General features: G+C 40.1%; 1 protein-coding gene across 1 annotated transcript; it reads left to right on the top strand.

Moving 5' to 3' along the window:
* The first annotated feature begins 1,988 nt into the window (after window positions 1–1,988).
* Window positions 1,989–26,332, top strand: LOC133759218 (T-cell surface glycoprotein CD1a-like). The gene is made up of 7 exons (XM_062190165.1): window positions 1,989–2,049; window positions 2,349–2,609; window positions 3,304–3,582; window positions 3,765–4,043; window positions 4,704–4,794; window positions 24,757–24,910; window positions 26,090–26,332. Exons 1-7 carry the CDS (start codon window positions 1,989–1,991, stop codon window positions 26,330–26,332), a joined length of 1,368 nt encoding a protein of 455 aa, XP_062046149.1.
* The last annotated feature ends 278 nt before the right edge of the window (window positions 26,333–26,610 follow it).

The following is a 26,610-nucleotide window of genomic DNA, read 5'->3' on the forward strand; positions in this document are numbered from 1 at the left end:
CAAGATTCATTTTCAATTCTCTTTATATACAGAAGATCAATTGAGTATAAAGATTTCAACAGTTTGCACCCACATAGAAACACAAAGTGAAACATACTGTTTGAGTACTAGTTACAGCATTAAATCACAATGTACAGCACATTAAGGACAGAGATCCCACATGAGGAGCAAGTGCACAGTGGCTCCTGTTGTTGACCCAACAAATTGACACTCTAGTTTATGGCACCAGTAACCACCCTAGGCTGTCGTCATGAGTTGCCAAGGCTATGGAAGCCTTCCAAGTTTGCCGACTATGATCATATTTAGACAAGGTCATAAAAGACAGAGTGAGGATAGTAACCAATGATCCTAAGAGTGGCATTTACCAGGTTTGAATAATTGTACAGCATTAAGTGGGGAAGAGGACCATCAGTACACACAGGTTGGGAGTAGAGCCATTGGTGGTAGAGTAGAGGTTATGATTACAAAGGAATGAGGCCCATGTGCACTAGACAGGGCCTAGAACAAAGGACAGAGTCATTATTAGAGGAGCTAAGAAAGGTGCTGTCTAAGCTACAATGAAGTTTTCTGATTGAGAGGCAAATAGAACCTGATAGAAGGGGCTTGATAATAATCTGGTGGGCTTTAGGCCTTGTAAATTCAGAGGCCCAGACCTATCTATCTCTTCACATAAGATAAGTCCATCTATCAAAGACTAGCTTATGACAAGGTAGTCACTGAAATTTCAGGAAGAACCAAGATGAAGGGAATCTTGGATAAATGATTCCAGAATGCTCTACAGTTTTACATCTCGTAAATTCTGACTAGTTTCTAGTTACAAATAATAGAACAACTGTAGAAGGATTCTCTGTGTAAACTTTGTGCTTACTAACACACTTTTTTCCCCTAAATGTTACTCTATAAAATTCTTAATGCTTAGCTATAAGAATAAATTTTGTAATGTCCTTAAAAAGGTTTATGTTGAAGATCTCTTCCTTAATTAAAAGGAACTAATTAAGTACATGTATTGACTTCTTTCATCTGTTCTACAAAGGTTTTCTAAGCCTCACTACTTGCCAGCAGTAGGACTAACACTCCAAGCTAACAACCTATGTTAAGATTCTGAGTGAGCAAACACCAGTTAAGGGTCATCACTTCAGGAAATATTGTACCAAGCAGACTTGCTTCTATTCAGAGATGCTATACATTATTATAATCAGCACATTGACATTTACAGTTTTTAGAGGGTTTTACACCTAAGTGTGGTAAAATTTCAAAAAAGTGATTGTGTTGTCAAACACTATATCTTCATAAGTGTAACAGGATGTTTGGTTCCTGGCAGGTGCTGTGTGACTTTGGTGGGTGAATATGTGTCAGTGCAAGTCAAGTTTTCTTTATTACTTTCAGTGTTCCCGTGGTTTCTCTGATCACTCTTGGTCTTCTCAAAGAATACTAGTTTATACTATTGCGCAAGGCAGTAAGTGCATTTTGAAATAGCAAATAGAGGAAGCAGTGATGAGTCACAGATATGAACACGAGGGGATGAGACAGGGGAAAAGAATACGTGGAGGAATAATTCAAAGGGGCAAGATAAAGGCAGAGCAACAAAAATGAGTGGAAACATGAGAACATTTTAGGTAGTGCACTGGGAAACCATTTATTTTACACATGTTTTGTATGAATGAGCAAAATTGTCTCTAGTGATTTGGTGGGTTTTCAGGGCCACATAAGACTTGTTCCATAGCAGGTGAAATACGGGGCATTGAACAGCATGGTAGTTGGTGACGAGAGAAGCTGAAAACCAGAGAGCAGAGTCAGAACCAAAGAGGAAATGAGAGGCTGAGTAGGAAGCTGAAGGTATAGGGAAGGAGTAGATGTTTTCTGTTGCAGTTGGGCTTGCCTGTGGTTGGAGAAGAAAGCTAGAAGGGAGATATAGTGGGGTCGGTTTGTTCAGAAGAGAAATCAAAGACCAACTCTTCTGATAGAAAGAAATAACATCTGCAAGTGAAATGCTGTTTCTGAGTCTTGCATTTCTAATTGCTCTCCTCCTAGGTGGGGAAAACACAGCTGGTAAGAACTCTGGCAACTGCCCAGTTGGGTGCAAGTGGTTGTGTATGTGTGTGTGTGTGTGTGTGTTTGTAAGGTATACGATGGCTTCTTTACCATGACCTGTATACCATGGGATCCAGGTTAGTTCCCGTCTATGTATCCCTGACCTAAGTTCCTTACCTATGGCAGGCAAATGTCTGCTAATGTGATTATAGCTCTCCCTTTCCAGATTCTGAGATCTCCATGCTGGTCCCTTTCTCTCTCAATTCTGTCTCCTTGGCAGTGCATTTCCCTCAATTTCTATCTGCTCTTTTCCGCAGGTTTTGAGAAGCCTATCTCCTTCCAAGTCATTCAAATCTCAACTTTTTACAACCATTCCTGGGTACAGACTCTGGGCTCAGGTTGGTTGGGTGAGTTGGAGACTCATCACTGGGAGACAAACTCTGGCACCATCGTTTTCCTGCAGCCTTGGTCCAGGGGCAACTTCAGTAATAAGGAGTTCATAGACTTGGAAATCTTTTTCCATTCATACTTCATTAGATTTACTCAACTAATTCAGAAGTACGAATTCTATTTTGAATGTGAGTTCTGTCCTCTGAATGGCAAGTAAGGAGGTGGATGGGTGGGGGTATCTCAGTGACTTTCTAATTCCTCTAGGAAACAGGGTCTTTCTCTTATGATTATTATTCTACTCTTCCCAGAATAAAACTGAAATCACATATTTTGGGGCAAGGCTTTGTTCCAGATTCTTCAAAAATATCAAATCTTGTGACACTTATGATCTCTCCCCTCATTGACAGCAAAATTCTCCTTTGTTATCTTCCCTTAGACGTGTCCTATGTCCACTCTTTTTCCTGCTCTCCAACCAGATACCCTCAGCTTCTTCATGCTTGATTGACTTCACACAATGTGATTTCCTCACCATTCAATCTTTTTGGCTGTCTCTGTCTGTACAGTCATTTTAATATATTGCATTCTATTCACCTTTGATTGTTATAATTCCGACTCTTTCACATTAAGTCTTTCCTTATATACATACTCAGATCAACTTCTTTGAACAATTTTCTCCATTTCTCATGTCATTCTTTTCTTCCTCCAGTGTCTACTCACAGCAATTCCTCTTTCTCTGCTCCTCTGAGCAAATCTAATTTTGTTCCATTCCTTCAAACCTCCCAAACACTTCTAGCTTACTTCCATTGTGTTTTTCTTCTTTTCATTCTATTTTATTGTTTTTTTCCTCCTTTTCCCCTCTAATTCATCACTCCTCTTTCCCAGATCCTTTTGTGTTTCAGGTGGCAGCAGGCTGTGAGCTGCACTCTGAGGAGGCCTCAGTAGGCTTCCTACAGGAAGCTTACCAAGGATCAGATTTCCTAAGCTTCCAGAACAATTTGTGGTTGCCGTCTCCACAGGGAGGAAGTGGGGCTCAGAATTTGTGCAAACTACTGAATCTATTTGAAGGCTTCAAGGAGGTAGTGAACAGACTCCTCAGTGACATCTGCCCACGTTTTACGTTGGGACTTCTTGATGCAGGCAAGGCACATCTCCAGCGACAAGGTAAGTTTCCTCCTGAGCATAAGTTTCTTTCTACAATCAAAGTTTCACATTATTGCCTTCAAATTAGTATAAGTAGGGATCCCAGAGAAATGTAAATAATGTGTCTATCTAAACTGATATGAAGATCTGGACCTCTAAGGGCATTAGAGTCCTTGTCTGAATAATTTTCCCATCTTCTGCAGTGAGGCCTGAGGCCTGGCTGTCCAGTGGCCCCAGCCCTGGGCCTGGCCGTCTGCTGCTGGTGTGCCGTGTCTCTGGCTTCTACCCAAAGCCTGTGTGGGTGATGTGGATGCGGGGAGACGAGGAGCAGCCACACACTCGACAAGGTGACTTCCTGCCCAATGCTGATGGGACGTGGTATCTCCGAGTTACCCTGGACGTGGCGGCTGGGAATGCGTCTGGCCTGTCCTGTCGGGTGAAGCACAGCAGTCTAGGAGGCCAGGACATCGTCCTCTACTGGGGTGAGAAAGAATGGATCCCAAAGTGGAAATGGGAGGAGTGGGTTTTCAAGCACTTTAAGAGGGGCAGATGAAAAATTAGTGACTTTTGTGATTTCAGACTCAAAATAAACAGATAGTTAATTCAAGGAATACAAGTGAAAAGGAGGGGTCACACTGCACCGCCAGTTTGAGTCCTGGCTGTTCTGCTTCTGACCTCTCTTCCTGCTATTGTGCCTGGAAAGCCAGTGAGTGACAGGCCAAGTACTTAGGTCTCTGCTGCCAATGTGGGAGACATGGATGTTGTTCCTGGCTCTTGGTTTTGGCCTGGCTCAGTCCTGGGTGTTGATGGCTTCTGGGGAGTGAGGGAGTGAATGGAAGACTGGTCACGCTCTCTTTTTCCTTCTCTCATCCTCTCTGCCTCTCCTTCTTTCTCTGTCTGCCTTTTGAATGGATAAATATATCATTTTTTAAAAGAGAAAATGAGAGACTTGTAGATGCAGGAATTTAGATGTTGGATCCATCTTTAAAGAGGGATGAAATAAGAAATAAGAAGAAAAGAGAATGATTTTGTAGACAATCAACTGAACAAAACGCAGGGGAACACAGTAAACAGGGGAGCGGGTGAGGCATAGCAAGGGATGGACTCGTAATAACAACCCTGGTGTCTGCTGAAATCCACAGAGCATCACAGCCCCATCGGCTTCATCCTCCTGGCAGTTACATTGCTCCTGGCTTTTCTGGCAACTCTTGCGTTTTTGTTAAAAAAGCGATGGTGAGTTGTCTACCCATTTCTTTTACCTTCTGATTCCTCACTCAGCTTCCTCTTTAAAAAGTTCTCTCTTCAGTTCTTCTCGGAGTCTTTTCTCCTTGTTCTTCTCAATTCTCGCTCCACCCCATGCTGAGTGACCTCTGTCTTTGCTCTCAATGCTCCATTTCAGGTTGCACCAATGTCCTCCAAACTGTCCTTTCCCTTTGAAGTGAACACCCAGCAGTCCAACGGCCCAGGAGATACCTGAAGGCAGCGGGGTGACAACGTCTTCAAATCGTTCCTGGAAGCATTTGTTGTTTATTTATGCTCAGTGATCAGTTGTTGATAGCAGGATTTGCTGTTCTGTCCTGGGTTATGATGTTCTAAAATTCAAATTTGAACTTTCAGTGGAATCAGGTCCTGGACACATCCTCCTGTTCAGACCCTAATGGGTCATCAGACCCATTTCAGCTGTCACCTCCTCGAGGACCATCCCTGATTATCCAGTGGGAAGCAGTCTCTCCCTGGTCTGAACATCTGTGACACCTTCGCTATACCTCACCTGCTATACTCCCTACTCCCTACCCAATTTTTGGTCACTTTTCTTTTTTTCTTTTTAAGTTTTTTGAAAGCAAAGTGCAATACTCCCCAACCCCAACACACATGTATCTCCCTGATAAATTATCTTGTCTGCATGTTATATTTTGTCAATAAAAATCTCTGTTGAGTTTAAGTCAAATCTGAAATCTTTTTAAAAATTCTTTTCCTTGTTGACCCCTGTGCAATTTGTGAGACATTTGATTCTCCTCTTGTTAAACGTCTTCTCACTTGGACAAAAGACTTGACACTTTCCCAGTTGTGAGTGTCTCTCTGAACTTCTGAGAAGAAACACAATTTTGCCTCTTACTGCTCTTTTTATTGAATATAGAAAACTATTAGGACTAAAGTATTATAAGCATGAAGAGCAAGAGAAGATGTGAGTCCTTGCTGTTAGTGTGGGCCTGAACAAGCAGCAGAATTTTCACACTTGATCTTGTTAGACATGTCGAATATGAAAAAAAAATGTCAAATATGATTCATGATGTAAAATTTACGGGATTATAATGTTAATTTTAGTGAATTCAGTAGAAGATTCATAGGTAAATTAAAAAGTGCAAGGCTTTGACCTGGGCAATGCCTGAAATGTAGTACAGTTGTGGCACTGAGGAGAAACTGCTGAAGAAAAGAAATGGTCTTGTGTCTCTGTTCAGCATTGAAGTAGGATCAAGACAGGAACCGTGCATCCAGTGCATTCTCATGTGAGGTAGTTGTGTTCTGCACAGTTGCTGGGACATCCGGACTAGTGAACACTGAGCCGTTGCTTCTAGGAGAGATATAGGAGTAAATCTCTGTGAGCTTTTGTTCACAACTTTTTTGTTAATTGTGAATACATAAACTTGTTTTACATTTGTTTTTGTTTCAAAACATCTGTTTTAACTTGGATATTTATTAATATTACACTTAAACAGTATTTCTTTATATCAAAGTCTTACCTAAGCAGTGTTTAGAATTTTACTGATCTGACTCCTGGCTTTGGATTGGCATAGCGCCCGCCGTAGCGGCCATTTGGGGCGTGAACCAACAGAAGGAAAACCTTTCTCTCTGTCTCTCTCTCTCTCACTGTCTGTAAACTCTACTTGTCAAATAAAAAAAAGAATTTTACTGATCGCCAGTAATGTTATCATAAATTTCTTTGGTGTCTGACTTACAACAATTCTATTTACTGTACTTAAGAAAATCTGTCATCACATGGATCCACACACTTAGCTACATTTCCTTAACTTCATTGTATTGTCTAGAGGTTACTTTCCTGAACAGCATCACATATAATTTGGTGGCTTCTTTCTCTTTTCTAAATATACTGTATTATTGAATCATTAACATTGAGCTCACAGCCAACAGCGCTATAACTTATGACTGAACAAACCTTATCTAGCACTAATTTTTTTTTCTGCAAGGCACATTACAGACTTCTTGTGCTTAAGCACGCTAGATGGCACTTTGGTTATTATGGCATGGAGCTATTTTAAACTGCAACATCACCAACAGAGAAATGAAAGTTTAAAAATGTGCTTCCAGCCAACACAGAGAGGATACTTCTGTTCAGTGTGAACACTGAAATAAGAGGCCCTGTTGAAAGCATGTCCTTCAAGAGATTCAAGTTTTGCGTTACTCTGTACAAATCCACAAATGCCTGTAAAAACACTGTGAGTATTCACTTTGAGGGTTACAAACAAGATTTAGCAAACAGATGAATTAACCAATATGGAATTTGTTAATAATGATGGACATATGACTCCAGATGGCAATGTGTATCAAACCATGGCTAGATTTCAATTACTTTAGGATTCATAAATTATTTCACAAATATTTCTTAGGCATTTTCTCTGCACCAGGAATACACTGACTATAAATTCCTGGAGGAAAAAAAGAAATCACTGCCATGTTCCCAGTTTCCAAATTTTTCCTTGCAGAAATTTATTCTACAATTTACTATTTTTATTGTTTGTTTTTTCATTCTTAGTTTCTGGCAAGCTATTTGAGCTGAACTTGGAGAAAGATATTTAGCCCTAATTTGTTTAGGGCTTTGAGCAGATGAGGACTTGAGCACTAGGAACATCTAGCAAGTCTAAGTACAGGAGGCCATAGCTGCACGTACAGAAATATTTAGAAAATGAAGCTGTGATGGAAGAAGGGGAAGGAATACAACAATATGAGATGGGAGAGAAAATGGTGGGATCAGTGCAGTCTTTGTACTTGAATTTGAAATGGTTGGTTCCAGTCCATCTAGGCTGTCATCCACCTCCCCATGTTTGCACAGTAGCCGTTCATCCAGATGTCACAGTTAACGAGAAGACAGTGTAAGATTTGAAAAAGATGAAGACACATAAGAAAGAAGTAAAAAAGGTTTTTAGTTGGTTGTCTGTACCCTCAGCTATAGTGATCAGCCTAAGGCAACCATAGGAACAAGTCTTTGACAATGTAATAGGCCAAATGATTGACAGGCGATCTGTAACGTACACAATCATCATGTGAATCCCATTTACACTTTCTCAGAGATGGTTCAGGCTATACACCTGTGCTCAGGTGACTCAGTTCATAAAAATCCTGTTTTTGTGCTTGGTGGCAGGAGACAGATACTGTTGAAGGATGTGTCGATGACATGGTGTATGATTATATATATATATAAAGCTCAAAATAAATCAATTCATTTTTTCAGCACTAGGGAAGCAAGCCTGTGGGTAAAATTGTGTGAGTGAGAAGGCAGAGGTAAGAGAACCATGATGAATCCAGATTAAACTGTGTCTAATCATAGTGACTCCCAGACTCCTCATTGACACCACTCTTTGTTAGTTCAGTCTGACAAGCTGAGTTTTCTCTTGTTGGTGACTGAAATGTATGCACCCTCAGGAGAACTGGTTGATTTTTATCCTTGATTTCAGCATTCTGCTTCACTTCTTTCTACTTCCTCCTCTCTTCCTGAGAATGGCTTTCCTTAGAATTGATTTCTTTTCTTTTCTTTCTTTTTTTTTTTTTGGTAAATTTATTTTGGTACATTAATATTTTTTAATTTTTTATTATTATTTTTTATTTTTTTATACTTTTATTTAGTAAATATAAATTTCCAAAGTACAGTTTATGGATTACAATGGCTTCCCCCCCATAACTTCCCTCCCACCCACAACCCTCCCATCTCCCACTCCCTCTCCCATTCCATTCACATCAAGATTCATTTTCAATTATCTTTATATACAGAAGATCTAATTAGTATGTATTAAGTAAAGATTTCATCAGTTTGCACCCACACAGAACATAAAGTGTAAAATACTGTTTCAGTACTAGTTATAGCATTAATTCACATTGGACAGCACATTAAGGACAGAGATCCCACATGAGGAGTAGGTACACAGTGACTCCTGTTGTTGACTTAACAATTTGACACTCTTGTTTATGGCATCAGAAATCTCCCTAGGCTCTGGTCATGAGTTGCCAAGGCTATGGAAGCCTCTTGAGTTCACCGACTTCGATCTTATTTAGACAAGGTCATAGTCAAAGTGGAAGTTCTCTCCTCCCTTCAGAGAAGGGTACCTCCTTCTTTGATGGCCTGTTCTTTCTACTGGGATCTCACTCATCTCACTCATAGAGGTATTTCATTTAGGTCCTTTTTTTTTTTTTCCCAGAGTGTCTTGGCTTTCCATGCCTACAATATTCTCATGGGCTCTTTAGCCAGATCCGAATGCCTTAAGGGCTGATTCTGAGGCCAGAGTGCTATTTAGGACATCTGCCATTCTATGAGTCTGCTGTGTATCCCACTTCCCATGTTGGATCGTTCTCTCCCTTTTTGGTTCTATCAGTTAGTATTAGCAGACACTAGTCTTGTTTGTGTCTTAGACCTATCAGTGTGATCAATTGTGAACTGAAATTGATCATTTGGACTAGTGAGACGGCATTGGTACATGCCACCTTGATGGGATTGTATTGGAATCCCCTGGCACATTTCTAACTCCACCATTTGGGGCAAGTCTGATTGAGCATGTCCCAAATTGTACATCTCCTCCCTCTCTTATTCCCACTCTTATATTTAACAAGGATCACTTTTCAGTTAAATTTCAACACCTAAGAATAATTGTGTGTTAATTACAGAGTTCAACCAATAGTATTAACCAGAACAAAAAAAATACTAAAAGGGATAAAGTATTAAATTGTACATCAACAGTCAGGACAAGGGCTGATCAAGTCACTGTTTCTGATAGTGTCCATTTCACTTCAACAAGTTTCCTCTTTGGTGCTCGGTTAGTTGTCACCGATCAGGGAGAGCATATGATATTTGTCCCTTTGGGACTGGCTTAATTCACTCAGCATGATGTGTTCCAGATTCTTCCATTTTGTTGCAATTGACTGGATTTCATTGTTTTTGACTGCTGTATAGTATTCTATAGAGTACATGTCCCATAATTTCTTTTTTTAACTTTTATTTAATGCATATAAATTTACAAAGTACAGTTTATGGATTACAATGGCTTTCCCCCTTTAACTTCCCTCCCACCTGAAACCCTCCCCTTTCCCGCTCCCTCTCCCCTTCCATTCACATCAAGATTCATTTTCAATTCTCTTTGTATACAGAAGATCAGTTTAGTATATATTAAGTAAAGATTTCAACAGTTCGCACCCACATAGAAACACAAAGTGAAACATACTCTTTCAGTACTAGTTATAGCATTAAATCACAATGTACAGCACATTAAGGACAGAGATCCTACATGAGGAGTAAGAATTGATTTCTTCTCTCACTTTGTCTTACATGTGCCAGTACTTTGTTAACCTTCTATGCTGCCTTGGTTTTAACTAGGTCATCTACATTAGTCCTTAGACTCATCCTATGTCTCTGTCAAACCACTGGCCAGCAACTGGGTATGTGAAGGATTTAAGGGAAGGTTCCCTAATCTTCATTCTTTTCTTTAGTTAAATAGAGGAGAAAATATTCTTAGATTTTCTTTTAATGAAAAAAGAAGGCAGAACCAGCATTTAATAATCCATGAAATACTGCAGCTACAGTTAAATAATCAAGTTTCCCCATGGATTTCCTCATGACAAAATTAATTAATTCATTCACCAATTCATCACATATTCAGCTTTGACTATGTATGTGGCCGGTATATTCACTGATAATGTTTTAAAATTTATGAAAAGCAACTATAACTGTAAACACTGAAAATAGTATTAACAGTGTTTTCCTCCAAGCAGGCTCCTTTTAGTGCTTGTATTTAATAGAGCAGAGTCAAATGTCACCAATTTTCTATCCTTTCTTTAGCAGCTTTTCGGTTTACCAACACATTCTTTTTAAAAATCTCTAAAAACTGGCCGTTCCTTCCTCTATTCCTGGGCCTAATCGACCCTTAGAATAACTGTTGTGGTTTCTTCTCTGCGTCATATATTCCTGTTGGTTTCTTAGGAAACACTCTGCCTGTTGCTGTGATTCAGGCTCAGCCCACAGAGGTTTCCTTTGAAGAGAAACACCTCCTTTAGATAGGATTTGAATCCCCAGCTATAAACAGTGAGGAAGGTTTGCAGTTAGATTTGAAAGCAAGTAAAAACTGACACGTCAGCCTCCTGGGATTTCATGGGAAGAGGCTGCTGTGGTAGAATGTTGGCCAGAGCAGGAAAGGAGTGAGTGAGTGAGTGAGGATCAAGCAACTCCATTTGTGAAAGCAGACAGGGAACTGGGTATTGTACCAACACGACCTTGGACCATCCCTCAACTATTTGGATCAACATGAAGGAAGATATTTTTAAAATACGAAGTTGTGTTGTGTATAAAAGTGTGTAAGTTAGATAGCATATTTTGTTTTTTAATGTGTTGATTAATTAGGTTTTGAATTTGTTCCAATTTTTTAATGATATAAGAGATTTTTTTTGAACAAAATAAGGATAGTAAATATAAATGAAAGGAAATTTAATATATTGTGGCTTTAACAAAGTATATCCTGAGCAAAATTAGTAAGTGCACTTTTTTTTTTAAAAGAAAAAGTTCATTTATTTATTTGAAAGGCAGAATTACAGAGAGGAAGTGTGAGAAAGAGATGTCAGCCATAAAATAATGGAATCCTGACACTTGCACATCAAAATGGATAGAACTAGGGATCATTATAACACATGAAATAAGACAGACATAGAAAGAAAAATATCATGCTTTGTCTTGTTTGTGGAATTGTATATATATATTTGTATAATTATTATTATATAAATTATACAAATTGTGTGGATCTTATATTTTTGACATATAGTTATAAATATTGCTGCACTGAATAATACTATATACATGGAAATATATCCTTCTTTTCCCACATTATAAGCATTGTCACAATTATATCCCTGTTTTCAAAAAATAGTATATGTATGTAAGTGTGTATATATATATTTCTATATATGAAGTGGATGTGGCAAAATATTGAAAATTATTTACTATTAAAATTTAAAAAATTATAAAAAAGTGTTCACACTATTACATGAAGGAACATATTTAAAGATGTTTATCATACCATTTATTTGATAATGATGTGTTGGAGACATACTACATGTTCACATTTAGAGAACACATAAGTAGAATGTGGAAAATGTATACTATGTACACTATGCAGTTCTATGAAACAGCTAGTAACAACTGACTATACATAGATTAATAAAGGAAAGTGTTTAAGAATGTTGAATGAAGTACATTAACACTTTTGGCAAGTAGCACATAACCTTTTGCTGCACTTCTAGTTATACATATCAAGCAATACCATATTTTGAAGAACACATGGGAGCAGAACAATGATATATTAAAACAGGTAGGGAACAGTCATAAAATTATGGGTAGGGAAGGTAGAGAACAGTTATAAATAGGGGTAAGTAAATAAGTAAGGTAGCTACTAGAGGGAGCTTAATCAGGCCAAGTGATAACCATGGACCATAGAGAGAGGAGTGGGATTAACTCAATAATTTGATTTAAGATTCTGGAGACAGACCACAGCACAACAAGCAAAAATGGAAACTGTGTATTTATGCTCTATAGAATAAAGTGATAAAGTTGGGGTAATGGATTGCACCATGGATAGCTTCTCAGGGAAAAACAACAAGAATGTATAATATTGTATAAATATTTATGTTTCAAAGTGCAGAATTAAAATATTTACAACATGAAAACCCTCTGACTGAAAACATCAAGGTTCTTATAATGACTATCAAAGGCTACAGATTGGGTTAAGTTTCTGTATTTTAACTGTTGGTGGCAACAGAGATTAAAACAAAGTGTCATCATGTTCATTACTTAAAAATTTGGTTTTAAGATCCCCAAATCAAAAGACTGCTCACAAACTTAACTTTAAATTCACACCGATGTTTTACTGTTAACAATACTTAAAAATTTTATTACATAACAAAAGTTAAAAATTTATTAGATAAAATAGTATTTACAAAACAATAGTAAAAATTGTTACAAAACAAGTGCATAATACTAAAATATACCTATATAAAATATACCTATATAAAATACCTATATACAATAGGTAAATACCTATATAAAATACCTATGTATCTACCTATATAAAATATACCAATAACAATATAGAAATAAAGCCTAGGAGGAATATATGACCAATGAAGTAAGATAAAGCCTAGAATGGAGTGAATTAAAATAAAGTACCTTGATATTGTATGAACTGGCTAGATATGGGTTGTAAATTATAGAAGCACCACAAGATGAGTAAGATGGAATGAGTTATAGAGACACAGTGCGTAGAAGATACATCCATTAAGTTGTATAGGCATGTCAGATCCTGAGGCTACAGGAAATTTCTCTCAACAGATCTTAGAGAAATTATTTGAGGCAGTAAACAATTCTCATGAAAGTTTTTTTTTTTCCCACAGTAAATGTTACGGGGTTCACAGGCCTGATTGTTATTATGTCTTTTAAAGTAAGATGATTGTGCAGCCTATAGTAAAAATTGGGAACAGTAACTCTACACAACACAACAGGACCTGGAGTTGAAGCTCTCTGAATATTTCACAAAATGTAGGGTAGATTTCATGCTATGGGGATGTATAGGAACATATAGGAAAATAAAAGAATGAATAGACTCCAAGTTTTCCATGCAAATCATTTACATTGAATTGATTTAAATTATTTTCAGGGGGCTGGCACTGTGGCGTAGTGGGTAAAGCTGCCGCCCGCAGTGCCGGGGTCCCATATGGCGCCAATTTGAGACCCAGATGCTCCACTTCCTATCCAGCTCTCTGTTATGACCTGGGAAAGCAGTAGAAGATGGCCCAAGTCCTTGGGCCCCTGGACCCGCGTGGGAGACCTGGAGGAAGCTCCTGCTTCAGATTGGTGCAGCTCCAGCTGTTTCGGCCATCTGGGGACTGAACCAGCGGGTGGAAGACCTCACTCTCTCTCTGCCTCTCTTTCTCTCTCTGTGTAACTGACTTTCAAGTAAATAAATAAAAATTTAAAAAAAATTATTTTCAAGCAGCATTAACTATCATTTATGCATTTATCATGTACTTCATTTAAAACAACATTTTTGTCTGATAAATGCAGAGCTGTAAATCTGATAATACTGTTAAACGGTATTTATCTAATAATTGTTAATTCAGTTGACAACAGGAAATTTTTTAAGAGTTAGGAGAGCTACTCAAAGGCTGTTGCTGGAGTTTCAGGTTTGCTCCTAGGAGGCTGATAGCACCCATGGTGAGCACAAAGATTTTTTTTTGAGGTATAAACTTGATTTTACAGAGGCACTGGCTGGCCTAATATAACTTCCTCTCCCCCAGCATAGGGAAAGTAACTTCAGCTGTATTGAATATAGGGAAGTACTGTAACTTAAAACAAAAAACAAGGAAGATTTGTAAGTGATAAAAATTTTTAATACATTTTCAGTATACATTTGAGTACATTTTGAATATGATTAAAGGAAATATCTGTCGCTTAGGAGAGTAAGAACAGTTCAGGAGAGATTTCAGCAAATGTTACTGGTACATTTGTTGAAAATTTGAAGAATAAAACTATGTGTGTGAATCCTTTGGTGGAATAAATATGAATGTCTTCTGGCTTTGGAAATTAGGGCAAGACCCACTTCTTTAGATTGGTTGTGTGCAAAGACCTTCATGGGTCATAATTGGTTTTTACATGCTGTGCAGCTACCTCTGCTTTAGTGGCCTGGGCAGGTAGTTGCAGAACTTTGTATCTGGTGTCGATCTGAGGGTTTTATCACAGCAGGTTGTTGCTGCTTTGTGTGGGTTTGTCCAAGGTCAAGTGCTTGGTTTTATTTTTTTTTTAAAGATTTATTTATTTTTTTATTTATTTGAAAGGCAGAGTTACAGAGAAGCAGAGGCAGAAGCAGAGAGAAAGAAGTCTTCCATCTGCTGGATCACTCCCCAAATGGCTGCAAAGGCCAGAGCTGGGCCGATCCGGAGCTGAGCTGATGTGAATCTAGGAGCCAGGAGACTCCTCTGGGTCTCCCATGCGGGTGCAGGGGCCCAAGCACTTGGGCCATCTTCCACTGGCTTCCCAGGCCATAGCAGAGAGCTGGATCAGAAGAGGAGCAGCTGGGGCTTGAACCAGTGGCCCATATGGGATGTTAGCACTGCAGGTAGCAGCTTTACCTACTATGCCATAGCGCCAGCCCCCAAGTGGTTGGTTTTATACAAACAAATGATTCAGGTTAGTTTCTGAGGAAGCAGATGAAGATGGACATCTGCCTGAGAATGTTTAATGGGGATGCTCTTTGGAACCGCAAGAGTAAAGGAGAGGAAGGCAGGACAGAGCAGAGGGAGAAACTGAACAGTGATGCAGTTGTAGCAGAGGAGTTAATCTCCCAGAGAGTTCTGTAGTTAAGATAGCCCTCAAGGTATTTCCTAAAGTAAGGATATGGGGTTATATAGTTTAGTTCCACATTTGATGTGGGATTTCTCACAAGGAAAGGGATGTCCCAGGACAAAGAATCTCCTTCCACATAGGCAAATTTTAGAAAGGGACACATTGTGAAGAGTCAACTGTAAATAGTCCCTGAAGACAAGGGTATACGACGACTGACATAGCATCTGCTAGAAAAAGACTAGTGGTCATAGAGAAGTAGTGATTTATCTACTTGGCTTTAAAAATATGCATTGGCCTCACTGGAAGGATCTGTATTGCAAACACAGGCCACAAGGCCAAAGGAAGCTTAAGAAATGTGCTAGGGATTCCACAAGCAATGGCCTTTTTCTGGATTGCCTTAGGATGGATGAGACTATTCTACCAATGCAGCCAGAGAGCTCTTAGAGGTTTTATGCTGGAAGTGATGAATCACATAATTGCAAAAAATTAAGAAATGCTAAATATTTTCCACTAAGGTTTAATTATATGGTCTCTGATATAAGCCAGATAAAACAGTATTTTTACTAATATGAGTATTCCCAAATGCAAAACTGTCCACATAAAGCTGTTTTATGTGTAGAACAATTTTTCTAATACATGATATCACTGGAAGTGAATTACACAAATCATTGTCATTGCAAGACAAGTTATAGATTCTGAATATAGAGATACTGATTACAAAATTAAGCATATGACAAAGCTATCATGCATGGAAAATATAACTTAATAACTGAAGTTATTTGTAAAAATTCTCTTGCATTCTGTTTTGGTTGACCCATACACATTCTTTTTAAAATTTTAGTAGTAAAAATATGTAGTAAAAGTCTATGTTTACATGATTTTAAAAATTTCATCCTATGTTTTGGTCTCAGTGAAAGAGATATGATCTCCATTATCTAGAATGTAGATGATTTTCTAACCTATTTCCTTACCAGGAACTCCATCCAGGTTTGGGCATTTGACTAGCACTCAACTCCCTGATAGAATGTGATTGCAGGTATCAAGGAGAAGTAGATATTCTTCCAGGGAATCAACTATGTGGGACTTTTCCTCACTGCTGGGTAATGGGGACTGGCCCTGGGTGGCATTCAGGCCATTCAGGAAATTGCTACTCTGCAACCTTATTGCAGCTCCAGGCATTTCTAAGAGAATTTCAGATCACAGATACACAGATATGGGAAAATGTCAAATCGTTTAAACTAGGCCTTCAAGTGCAAGCTGGAATAAGGCCCCTTCCCTTGGGAAAGAGAGAAAACACAGCCTCTGCACAGTTAAAGGCCACGATGTTTATGGCCCCTGTGCCAGGGATTCCAAATCCAGATAAATCTTATCAGTTATATGTCACCAAGGGGTCACCCTAACAGTACTAATGCAGGACTTGGGACCTATTAAGAAACTTGCTAGTTTCTTTGCTAAAATCTTTTTATATGGTTGCAAAAAGGATCCCTTGATTTCCTATGGATAATAGTGGCTGTTGTCTTAATGGGAGAATGCCTCCAGAATTGCACTTGAACAAGATATGATCCTTTTATACCTCACTTCAAATAAACTCCTCACTAAAACAAAAGGGTTCTCACTGGCTGACAGACAACAGAATGCTGAAATACCAGATCTGCCTTCTAGAAAACACTCAGATTAACTCATTGTTTGTGATCATTTTTCAAAGCAGGCAGACATAGAAACACTAACTGTGGCCCAAGTGAGCATCTGTGCTGTGCTCCAAGAAGAATGTTATTTTTGGGTCAATCAAATTGGACAGATATAAAACCATATTTAATACTTCTTACACAAGGCCAATGAATTTGGGGTGAGGATGAACAGGTTTGGAGTTTTTACCTGTATTCTGATCATAGAAATCCTGACTATTGACCCATATTGGCCCTATAACTTCCATAATTTTACTTGTTCAACTATGAGTAGTAGTACTGCAACAAACATGCATGTACAAGTATCTCTACAACAGTGATTTCCTTTCATTTGGATAGATACCCACAGTGGAATTTCTGGATTGTATAGTACTTCCATATCTAATTTTTCAAAGAAATTCCATACTGTTTTCCACAAAGATTGAACTGATTTACATTTCTATCAACAGTGTATAAGAGTCTCCCTTTCTCTGCATCTTTGCCAGCATTTGAGTTTGTCTTTTTGTTAATAGCGATTATAACTGGAGTGAAACAATATTTCACTGAATTTGATTTCCCCTTCCCTGATAATTGGTGTAGCTGAACATTATTTTATAGACTTGTTAACAATTTGTATACCTTCTTTTGAGAAATATCTCCTCAGATCAGTTGCCCATTTTTTTTCCCATTTGTTTGAGAGGTAGTGTTATAGACAGAGAGAGGGAGAAACAGAGATAAAGTTCTTCCATTCACTGATTCACTCCCTGAATGGCCACAATGGCTAGAGTTTAACTGATCTGAAGCCAGGAGCCAGAAGCTTCTTCTGGATCTCCTACCTGGGTGCAGGTGCCCAAGCCATAAATGGAGAACTGGATCAGACAAGGAGCAGCCAGGACTTGAACCTGTGCCCATATGGGATGCAGGCACTGCAGTTGGAGGCTTCACATACTATGCTGCAGTGCTGGCCCCTGTTGCCCATTTTTAAATGGATAGTTTTGGGGAGGGGACTGTTAGAGTTTTTTCATGTTGTCATATATACAGCTTGAAAATATTTTCTCCCATTCTGTAGTCTGAATCTTTACTCTGTTGACTGCATTGTTGTGCAGTTTTTAGCTTGATATAATCTCATTTATCAATTCTTGCTTTGTTGCCATACTTTTGGGGTCATACACCCCCAAAAATGTTTTCTTAGATCAATGTCTTCAAGAATTCATCTCCTATGCTTTCTTCTACTAGCTTCAGAGTTCTAGGTCTCACACTTAAGTGTTTGGCCTACTGTGAGCTGATTTTGAAATGTCATTATGGAATCAATAAATACGTACAATTATTTAAGTAAAATTTTAAAAAAGAAGAAAATACAGTTTGTCAGAGTTCCAATCTTTTCAATATTTTGGAATAATTTGAGAGTATTGGAGTAGTTCCCCTTGTAAAATTTGTAGAAATTTTCTTTTTTGGGAGACTATTAATTATTGCTTGAATATCATTACTGTTATGGGTTTGTTTACCAAGTTCTTTGAAGATTCCAGGAGCCAGGAGCCAGGAGTTTCTTCCATGTCTCCCACGTTGGTGTGGGGGTCCAAGTCCTTGGGTCATCCCCGACTGCTTTCCCAGGCACATTAGCAGGGAGTTGGACCAGAAGTGGAGCAGCCAGGACATGAATCAGAGCCCATACAGGATGCTGGTGCTGCAGATGGTGGCTTAACCTGCTAAGCCATAGAGCCAACCCCAAAGATTTCAATTTTTTAGCATACAGTTGTATAGTAGTTTCTTATGATCACTTTTTTCCTATAGTATTTGTTGTGATGTCTTTTTTATCTCTAATTTTATTTATTTGTGTATTTTCTCTGTTTATATGAGTAAACATTTATTTTGTTTATTTTTTTAAAACAGACTTGTGTTAATCTTTTTGAAAAAACTCACTATTAGTTTACAAGGCAAAGTTACAGAGAGGTTGAGGGAGAGACAGAGAAAGAGATTTTCTATTTGGTGGTTCACATTCCAAATGGCCATGATGGTCAGGGATTGGCTGGGCTGAAGCCAGAAGCCGGTAACTTCTTCCAGGTCTCCCGCATAAATGGTAGGGGCCCAAGTAGTTGTACTCTCGTTTGCTGCCTTCTCAGGTATGTTATCAGGGAACTGAATTGGAAGCAGAGCAGCTGGGACTTAAGCCCAAGCTTTGACAGAGAGAGAGAGAGAGAGAGAGAGAGAGAGAGAAAGAGAGGTCTTCCATCTGCTGGTTCACTCCCCAAAAGTCCCCCAAATGGCTGCAATGGCCGGAGCTGGGCCAATCTGAAGCCAGGAGCAAGGAGCCTCTTCTAGTCTCCCATGTGGGTGTAGGGGCCCAATGACTTGGGCCATCTTCCACTGCTTTCCCAGGCTATAGCAGAGAGATGGATTGGAAGTGGAGACCCACATGGGATGCCGGCATTGCAGGCAGAGGCTTTACCTGCTACGCCACAGTGTTGGCCTCCAAGATTTGTCTATTTTATTGAATGTGTACACTTAACATGATAACTTCTTTGTTTATTTTTAATTTATTTATTTTCTCTCTTTTTTTTTAAAGGTTTATTTGAAAGCCAGAGTAGAGAGGCAGATGAAGAGAGAGGAAGAGAGAAGGAGAGAGAAGGAGACAGAGAGAGAGAGAGAGATCTCCCATCTACTGGTTCATTCCTCAAGTGGCAGCAATGGCTGGAGATGGACTGATCTAATGTCAGGAGCCAGGAGCTTCTTCTGGGTCTCCCTCATGGGTGCAGAGGTCCAAGGACTTGGGCCATCTTCTGCTTTCCCAGGTGCATTAGCAAGGATCTGGATTGGAAATTAACAATTATTCATTGTTAATTCAGGAACCTGTTCTTCAATTTCCATTTATTTGTCAATTTTCGATTTTCCTTGTTGGCTGATTTCTAGTTTTAGTTTTTTGTGATCTGACAAGAGACATGGTATAACTTCAGGGAAAGGGAGGAAGGGGAAGGAAAGTATCATTATATTCTTAGAACTCTGTCTATGAACTACATGAAAACTGTTCTCTTTATATTAATAAAAAGTAATTAAAAAATAAAAATAAAATTAGTAACCACTTAGGCTTCATTTGTACCCCCAATTATGGTTTAGCTCTAAAACATTCCACAGGCTAACGAGGAAAATTTGTATTCTGTATCTGTTAAATCAAGTGTTCCGTAAATATCAGTTAGGTTGATTTGCTCTGTAGTATGGTTCAACTCTTGTGTATTTTTGTTGATTTTCTATATGGATGATCTGTCCATTGATGACACTGGGGGGTTGAAGTTCTTTATTGTTATTGTATTGAAGTCATTATCTCCTTTAGGCTAGTAATATTCATTTCATATATTTCCGTGGTATTGTGTTGGGTGCATATGTATTTAAGATTATTATATGTTTTTGCTGAATTGATCCTTTCATCAATATATAAGGTCCTTCTTTGTCTTCTTTTGCAGTTTTATTTTAAGTCTATTTTATCTGATATGAGTGTATCTATTCCTGTTCATTTTTGGTTTTAATTTGCATGCATATATTTTTCCAACTTTTAACTTTTAGTCTAAATGAGTCTTTACCAGTGAAGTAGGTTTCTTGTGAAATTTTATTTCCTTTTCATTGATTTTGCCAATATATATCTTTTGAATGGGTAATTTAGTTCTTTTACAATACATTGTATTCAAGAAAAATATTGATAGATAAGAACAAACTCCTATCATTTTACTGTTTGCTTACTGATTGTTTTACATACTCTCTGTTTCTTTGTACCTCTCACTATTTATCTTTGTGATTTGGTGGCTTTCTGTCACAGTGATTGGGTTTTTCCCCATTCTGTGACTCTTTTCTGTAAGTTAATCTTATACTGTCATATGTCTTCATTATGGTTACTTCTAACAAAGGAGTTCCTTTGAGATTTCTTGTATGGCTTGCCTGGTTATCATCAATTCTTCAGTGTTTTGCTGGTCTGGAAAATACTTTATCTTTACTTCTAATGGATAGGTTCACTGGATATAATATTTTTGGCTTGGAGCTTTTTTCTTTCAAGTCCTTGAGTAAATCATCCCCCATTCCCTTGTGTGCTGTAGATTGACTGCTGAGAATTTTGCTGTTAGTCTAATGGTTTTTCTTTTTTTAGATGAAACTTGACATTTTTGTCACTGTGCCTTTCAATTTTTTTACTTGTACTCAACATTTGAAAATTTGACTGTAGTATGTGATGGAGAAGGCCTGTTTTGGTTAAGTTTGTTTGGAGTCTATTTAACTTCCTGTATCTTGATGTGTTTAATCTCTTTCAAGATGAGAAATTTTCAACAATTATTTCTTGTTTTTCAAAGACTTATTTTATTTATTTGAAAGACAGAATTACAGAAAGAGGGAGAGAGAGAGAGAGAGAGAGAGAGAGAGAGAGGTCTTCCAATCTGCTGGTTGCAAGCCAGAGCTGGGCTGACCTGAAGCCAGGAGCCAGGAGCCAGGAGCTTCCTCCAAGGCTCCTGTGTGGGTGCAGGAGCCCAAAGATTTAGGACATCCTTTGTTGATTTCCCAGGAACATTAGTAGAGAGCTGGATTAGAAGTGGAACAGCTGGGACTTGAACTAGCGTCCATCTAGGATGCTGGCACAGCAGACTTGGACTTTTTTTTTTTTTTTTTTTGGACAGGCAGAGTGGATAGTGAGAGAGAGAGAGAGACAGAAAGGTCTTCCTTTTTGCCATTGGTTCACCCTCCAATGGCCGCTGTGGCCAGCGCATCGTGCTGATCCGAAGCCAGGAGCCAGGTGCTTCTCCTGGTCTCCCATGCGGGTGCAGGGCCCAAGCACTTGGGCCATCCTCTACTGCCTTCCCAGGCCATAGCAGAGAGCTGGCCTGGAAGAGGGGCAACTGGGATAGAATCCGGTGCCCCAACTGGGACTAGAACCCGGTGTGCCGGCGCCGCAAGGCGGAGGATTAACCTGTTAAGCCACGGCGCCGGCCTGCAGACTAGGACTTTTAACCTGCTGTGCCACAGCGCCGGCCCCTTCAATCAACAAATCAGTTCCTCATGCATTTTTTCTTTTTTTCTCCTTCAGGAATCTCCAGTATCTAAATACACATTCACTTAAACATATCCCATATGTCTCATAGGCTTTTTTCATGCTTTTAATACTTTTGTCTCTATTACTGCCTGCCTGGCTATTTTAAAAGTATTGTTCTAAAAAGTTCAGGAATTCCTGTCATTTGTCTATTCTATTTTTGAAGGTCGCAATTGCATTTTTTAATTTCATTTGTCTTTTCAGCTGAAAAATTTCTGATTGTTTTTTACTAATTTGTTAAAATTCATTGAATGTCTCATTCATATCCTGCATTGTTTTCCTCACTTTTGAACTATCTATATTCTCTTGCATTTAATTCAGTTTTCTTAGGTTAATTATTTTGAATTATTTTTTCAGGAATTTCATGACTTTCCTTCATATCAGAATCTATTTATGGAGAACTAGTGTGGCTTTTGGTTTTGTCATGCTTCCTTGCTTCTTTATTTATTTATTTAATTTATTTGAAAGAGAGAGAGAGAGAGGGAGAGAGAGGTAGCTTCTCTCTGCTGGTTCACTCTCCAGATGGCTACAACAGCCAGCTAGCACTGGGCCAGGCTGAAGCCAGGAGCCAGAAGTTGCATCCATGCTTCCCACATAGGTGCATTTGGGCCATTCTCTGTTGCTTTCCCAGGCACATTAGCAGGGAGTTGGACAAGAAGTGGAGCAACCAGAACTTCAACCAGCACTCATACAGGACACCAGCATTGCAGATGGCAGCTTAACCTGCTGCACCACAATGCCAGCTCCCTCCTTGCTTCTCTATGTTTCTTCTGTCCCTAGAGTGATTCTGCACATGCAGAATCCTTCTTCTTTATGGGACAAATATAATGGGAAAGACTGACATTTAGATGCAATTCAGGGTGTCAGTCCTGTAATTACTTCACCTTTGTCTTCTGAGACACTTAGCCTCTAAGTGATTTTTTCAGCTACAGTTAATATCAGCAGTGTCTGTGAATGTCACAGCCCTCTTGTCTGTGGCAGTTGGTGGAGCTAGTTTGAAGTGAATGTGGGCTTTCTACGATGTGTATCTTCAGGCCCTAGAGGGATGAATGTCAGTCACACTAGGATTTGTGACATCTGTAGCCACAATTGTGTAGCTGTGGGCCACAATGATCACTGTCACATTGTCCTGCAAGGCAAGCTTGAGTGATGCTGAGGCATGTGGCACCAATACCTAAAGGCCTGGGACTGTGTGATGTTGATGGAAACTTCCCCGGGTTCTCTTGGATGGGTTTGGGTAATGCTGAGATTTATGGCAGCATAAGCCCTTGTACCAGCCTGTGGTATCTGAAACAGACCTTGCCCCAGTGCTACAGGGTGATTATAGACTATGTTGAGAATTGTGCACTGGCAGAAATGGTCCTGGGGCAGTAAAATGAAGGTAGGTTCTTATTAAGGGCCACTGGGTGGGATCTGGTGATTTTTATGAATAAAGAATGAATAGTTACACTACTTGAGCTGCATTGCAGGAACCATTGCTTCTCCAGGTTCCAAGGGAAAAGCTGATGCTATGCTCAAATTGTTCAGTGACCATTGCTAGCCTGTTGCAGTGTAATGGAGAGAGTACCTTCCCCTGGTACTGCAGGGCAAATGCAAGTATTCCTAGGACATACAGAACTGAAAATCAATGTCCTAGCACTACAGGATGCAGTGGAGTCCTAGCCAGGTATCACATCTCATGCACAGTTTATTCTGGGGATTTTGAACTGGCAGACGTGAGTCCAGACCATTGGACTGCAGATAGAGTCCTTTCCAGGTACCACTGGGGAAAACTCAGTGAGTCTGGACTATAACTCCAAAAACTGCTTTCAGAGCTGCAGGACTTGGATGGTGCCTTATTCATGTCCCGCATATTGATCACGTTTAACTGGGGATTTTTAAAAAAGATTTATTTATTTATTTGAAAGTCAGAGTTACACAGAGAGAGGAGAGTCAGAGAGAGAGAGAGAGAGAGAGAGAGAGAGAGAGAGAGAGGTCTTCCATCCGATGGTTCACTCCCCAGTTGGCTGCAACGGCTGGAGTCAGGAGCCAGGAGTTTCTTCTGGGTCTCCAAATGGGTGCAGGAGCCCAAGGACTTGGGCCATCTTCCACTGCTTTCCCAGGCCACAGCAGAGAGCTCTATGGGGAAGTGGAGCAGTGGGTCTCGAACCGGTGCCCATATGGGATGCCGGCGCTTCAGGCCAGGGCGTTAACCTGCTGCGCCATAGTGCCGGCTAACGGGGGATTTTGCGCTAGGCTATGTAATCCTGGAACAGCAGATTTTAGGGCCTTCTCCAGGTCCCAGATGCAGTACAATTGTCCTGGGACTTATAGAACTGTCAGAGACTCAGAGTTGATGGAAGCAGTAGGAACTGTCCTAGATCCCTCATGGTGAACTCAGGTGAGTCTTGGAATAAAGCTCCAACAGCTGAAGTCCCAGAGCTTCATAACTCAAAGCACAACTTAATCAGTTGTCACCTGGTGATGGCAGTTTAAACTTTTTAAAAAAATATTTATTTATTTGAAAGGCAGAGTTACAGAGCGGCAGAGCAGAGAGAGGTCTTCCATCCGCTGATTTACTCCACAGATGGCTGCAATTGCCGGAGTTGCACCGATCTGAAGCCAGCAGCCAGGAGCTTCTTCCATGTGGGCGCAGGGGCCCAAGCACTTGGGCCCTCCTCTACTGCTTTCACAGGCCATAGCAGAGTGGACCGAAATTGGAGCAGCCGGGACAGGAACTGGCACCCATTTGGGATGCTGATACTGCAGGCGATGGTTTTATCCGCTAGGCCACAATGATGGCCCCCAGGTTATACTTTAGATTGAACACCATAATGGGGCTGGCTTGGAGCTTATGAATGCATTTCAGGCCATCCTTATGCCCTAAGGTGGAGTGAAATGACCCTGGAAGTTACAGCTCTACATGTCACAGTCATAGGACTGCAGGATGTAGTGGGGTCTTCACGCAGGTCTCACAGGCTTAGGGACAGTCATGGCAGCCTGAAACAGAGGTATACAGATAGGGCCATCCAGATCCTACAGGTGAGTATAAGTTAGTCCAGGAATTATAGCACAAAGCCATGGTCCCTGACTCAAAAGGAACTGCTCATAGTTTCCACAGGGCATGTTTTGATGATGTTGGGTCTTGTGCCCTAAGCACCCAGCACCATGTGCTAACAGTCACAGAAGGGGACTTCTTTGGGCTTGGTCATCTGGGATTATGTGTACACTGATGGTGTCAAGCCCCAAGAAGTGACAAGAAACTTCCTTTTTTATATTATACAGAATGAGCAGGTGAGTGTGGCTTCAGGGCTTGCAACCGCGGTCTGTGGTTGCAGAATGCAGAATGGCCTGTTCTTTGCCCTCTAAACTGTGCCTGGCTGTGGCTTTTCGGGCCTTTGGTAGCAGTGGAGTTCCTTGCTGTCCCCCAAGTTGTAACGGAGTTTAGTAACATCTGTACTGCAACAGCTCATGCCTGGGGCTGTGGAGATTGAAGGTAGCATTATGTGTTTCTTTTTTGGGGGTTAAAATCAGTCCCAGTCAGTTTTCTGTACTGGCAATAAGGCCGGTGAAGACTACGGGATTCTACTGTAGCTAGGGCTGCCAGGCTGTGGTGACACTGGGTGGCTGCTGCTTTCAGTTTACTTCTTCCTGGCAAGGTGGTATTCCCTGCTGGGTGACTGGGTGGCTGGGTGGCTGGGTGGCTGGGTGGCTGCTGTGTTTCCTTCCTCTCTATTTGCTGGTTTTCTAAATATTTGCTCATTTAGACTTCTCATGATTTTTAACATAAATTTTCCCTCAGCTAATTTCCTGGAAGTGTAGTTCTTCCTTTGTGTTTTTCTGGTTTCTTTATGGTGGAGCTGAGTGCAAGGCCTCTATTATTTAGCTATCTTGGATAGATTTTTCTGCCCTTCTTAAAGTTCTGGGGTAAGATAAGGATCTCAACATGAGAACAGCAGTTATCGCAGGTGTGTGTCTACATCAGGCACTGTAATTTCAGTTCAGAACAAAGTGAAGCTGAACAACGGAATAAGCAGAGGGTTTTCCTTTAAACACCTGTAAACAGTCCCAGCGTGGTGCTTGTGAATGCCTACATCTCACCACTAGGTGGTGGTAAAAGTTAAGCAGTTAGTAGTCTGGAATTCAAGTGTTCTTACTAAAACAATTGATTTATTTTTTATTTTATGTTCATTTTTTGAGAGTCAAACATGATGTCTGTAGACACTTCCTGTGTCAGTCCTCACCTGTCAGCTGACTCCCTTCTCCAGTCTTTGCGGGGGCATTGCTGACAGAACTTGCTTCAGCTGTGCAGAACATCCCGTCGCGTGTTCTCCCACGGTGGTTGGAAGACCTGAGAAGGTACGTGGCTCCTTACACGTGCCTCACGTGGACGATTCTGTGGCACGATCTGCAGAGCTCATCAGTGAGGTCAGAGCCCTCACTGGTGTCAACCCTGATGAATAGCACAGTTTTGGCTCTCTCTCCTGTTCTACTTTACTTCTCCTAATATCCTAACATTGCTCCCTGGGATAATGACCCAAAATAAAATCTTTTTGTTTTCTTTGACAGGCAGAGTGGATAGTGAGAGAGAGCGACAGAGAGAAAGGTCTTCCTTTTTGCCGTTGGTTCACCCTCCAATGGCCGCTGCGGCTGGCGCATCTCGCTGATCTGAAGCCAGGAGCCAGGTGCTTCTCCTGGTCTCCCATGCGGGTGCAGGGCCCAAGCACTTGGGCCATCCTCCA

This window comes from Lepus europaeus, chromosome 5 (assembly GCF_033115175.1).
Source record: "Lepus europaeus isolate LE1 chromosome 5, mLepTim1.pri, whole genome shotgun sequence".
NCBI classification, from domain to species: Eukaryota; Metazoa; Chordata; class Mammalia; order Lagomorpha; family Leporidae; genus Lepus; species Lepus europaeus.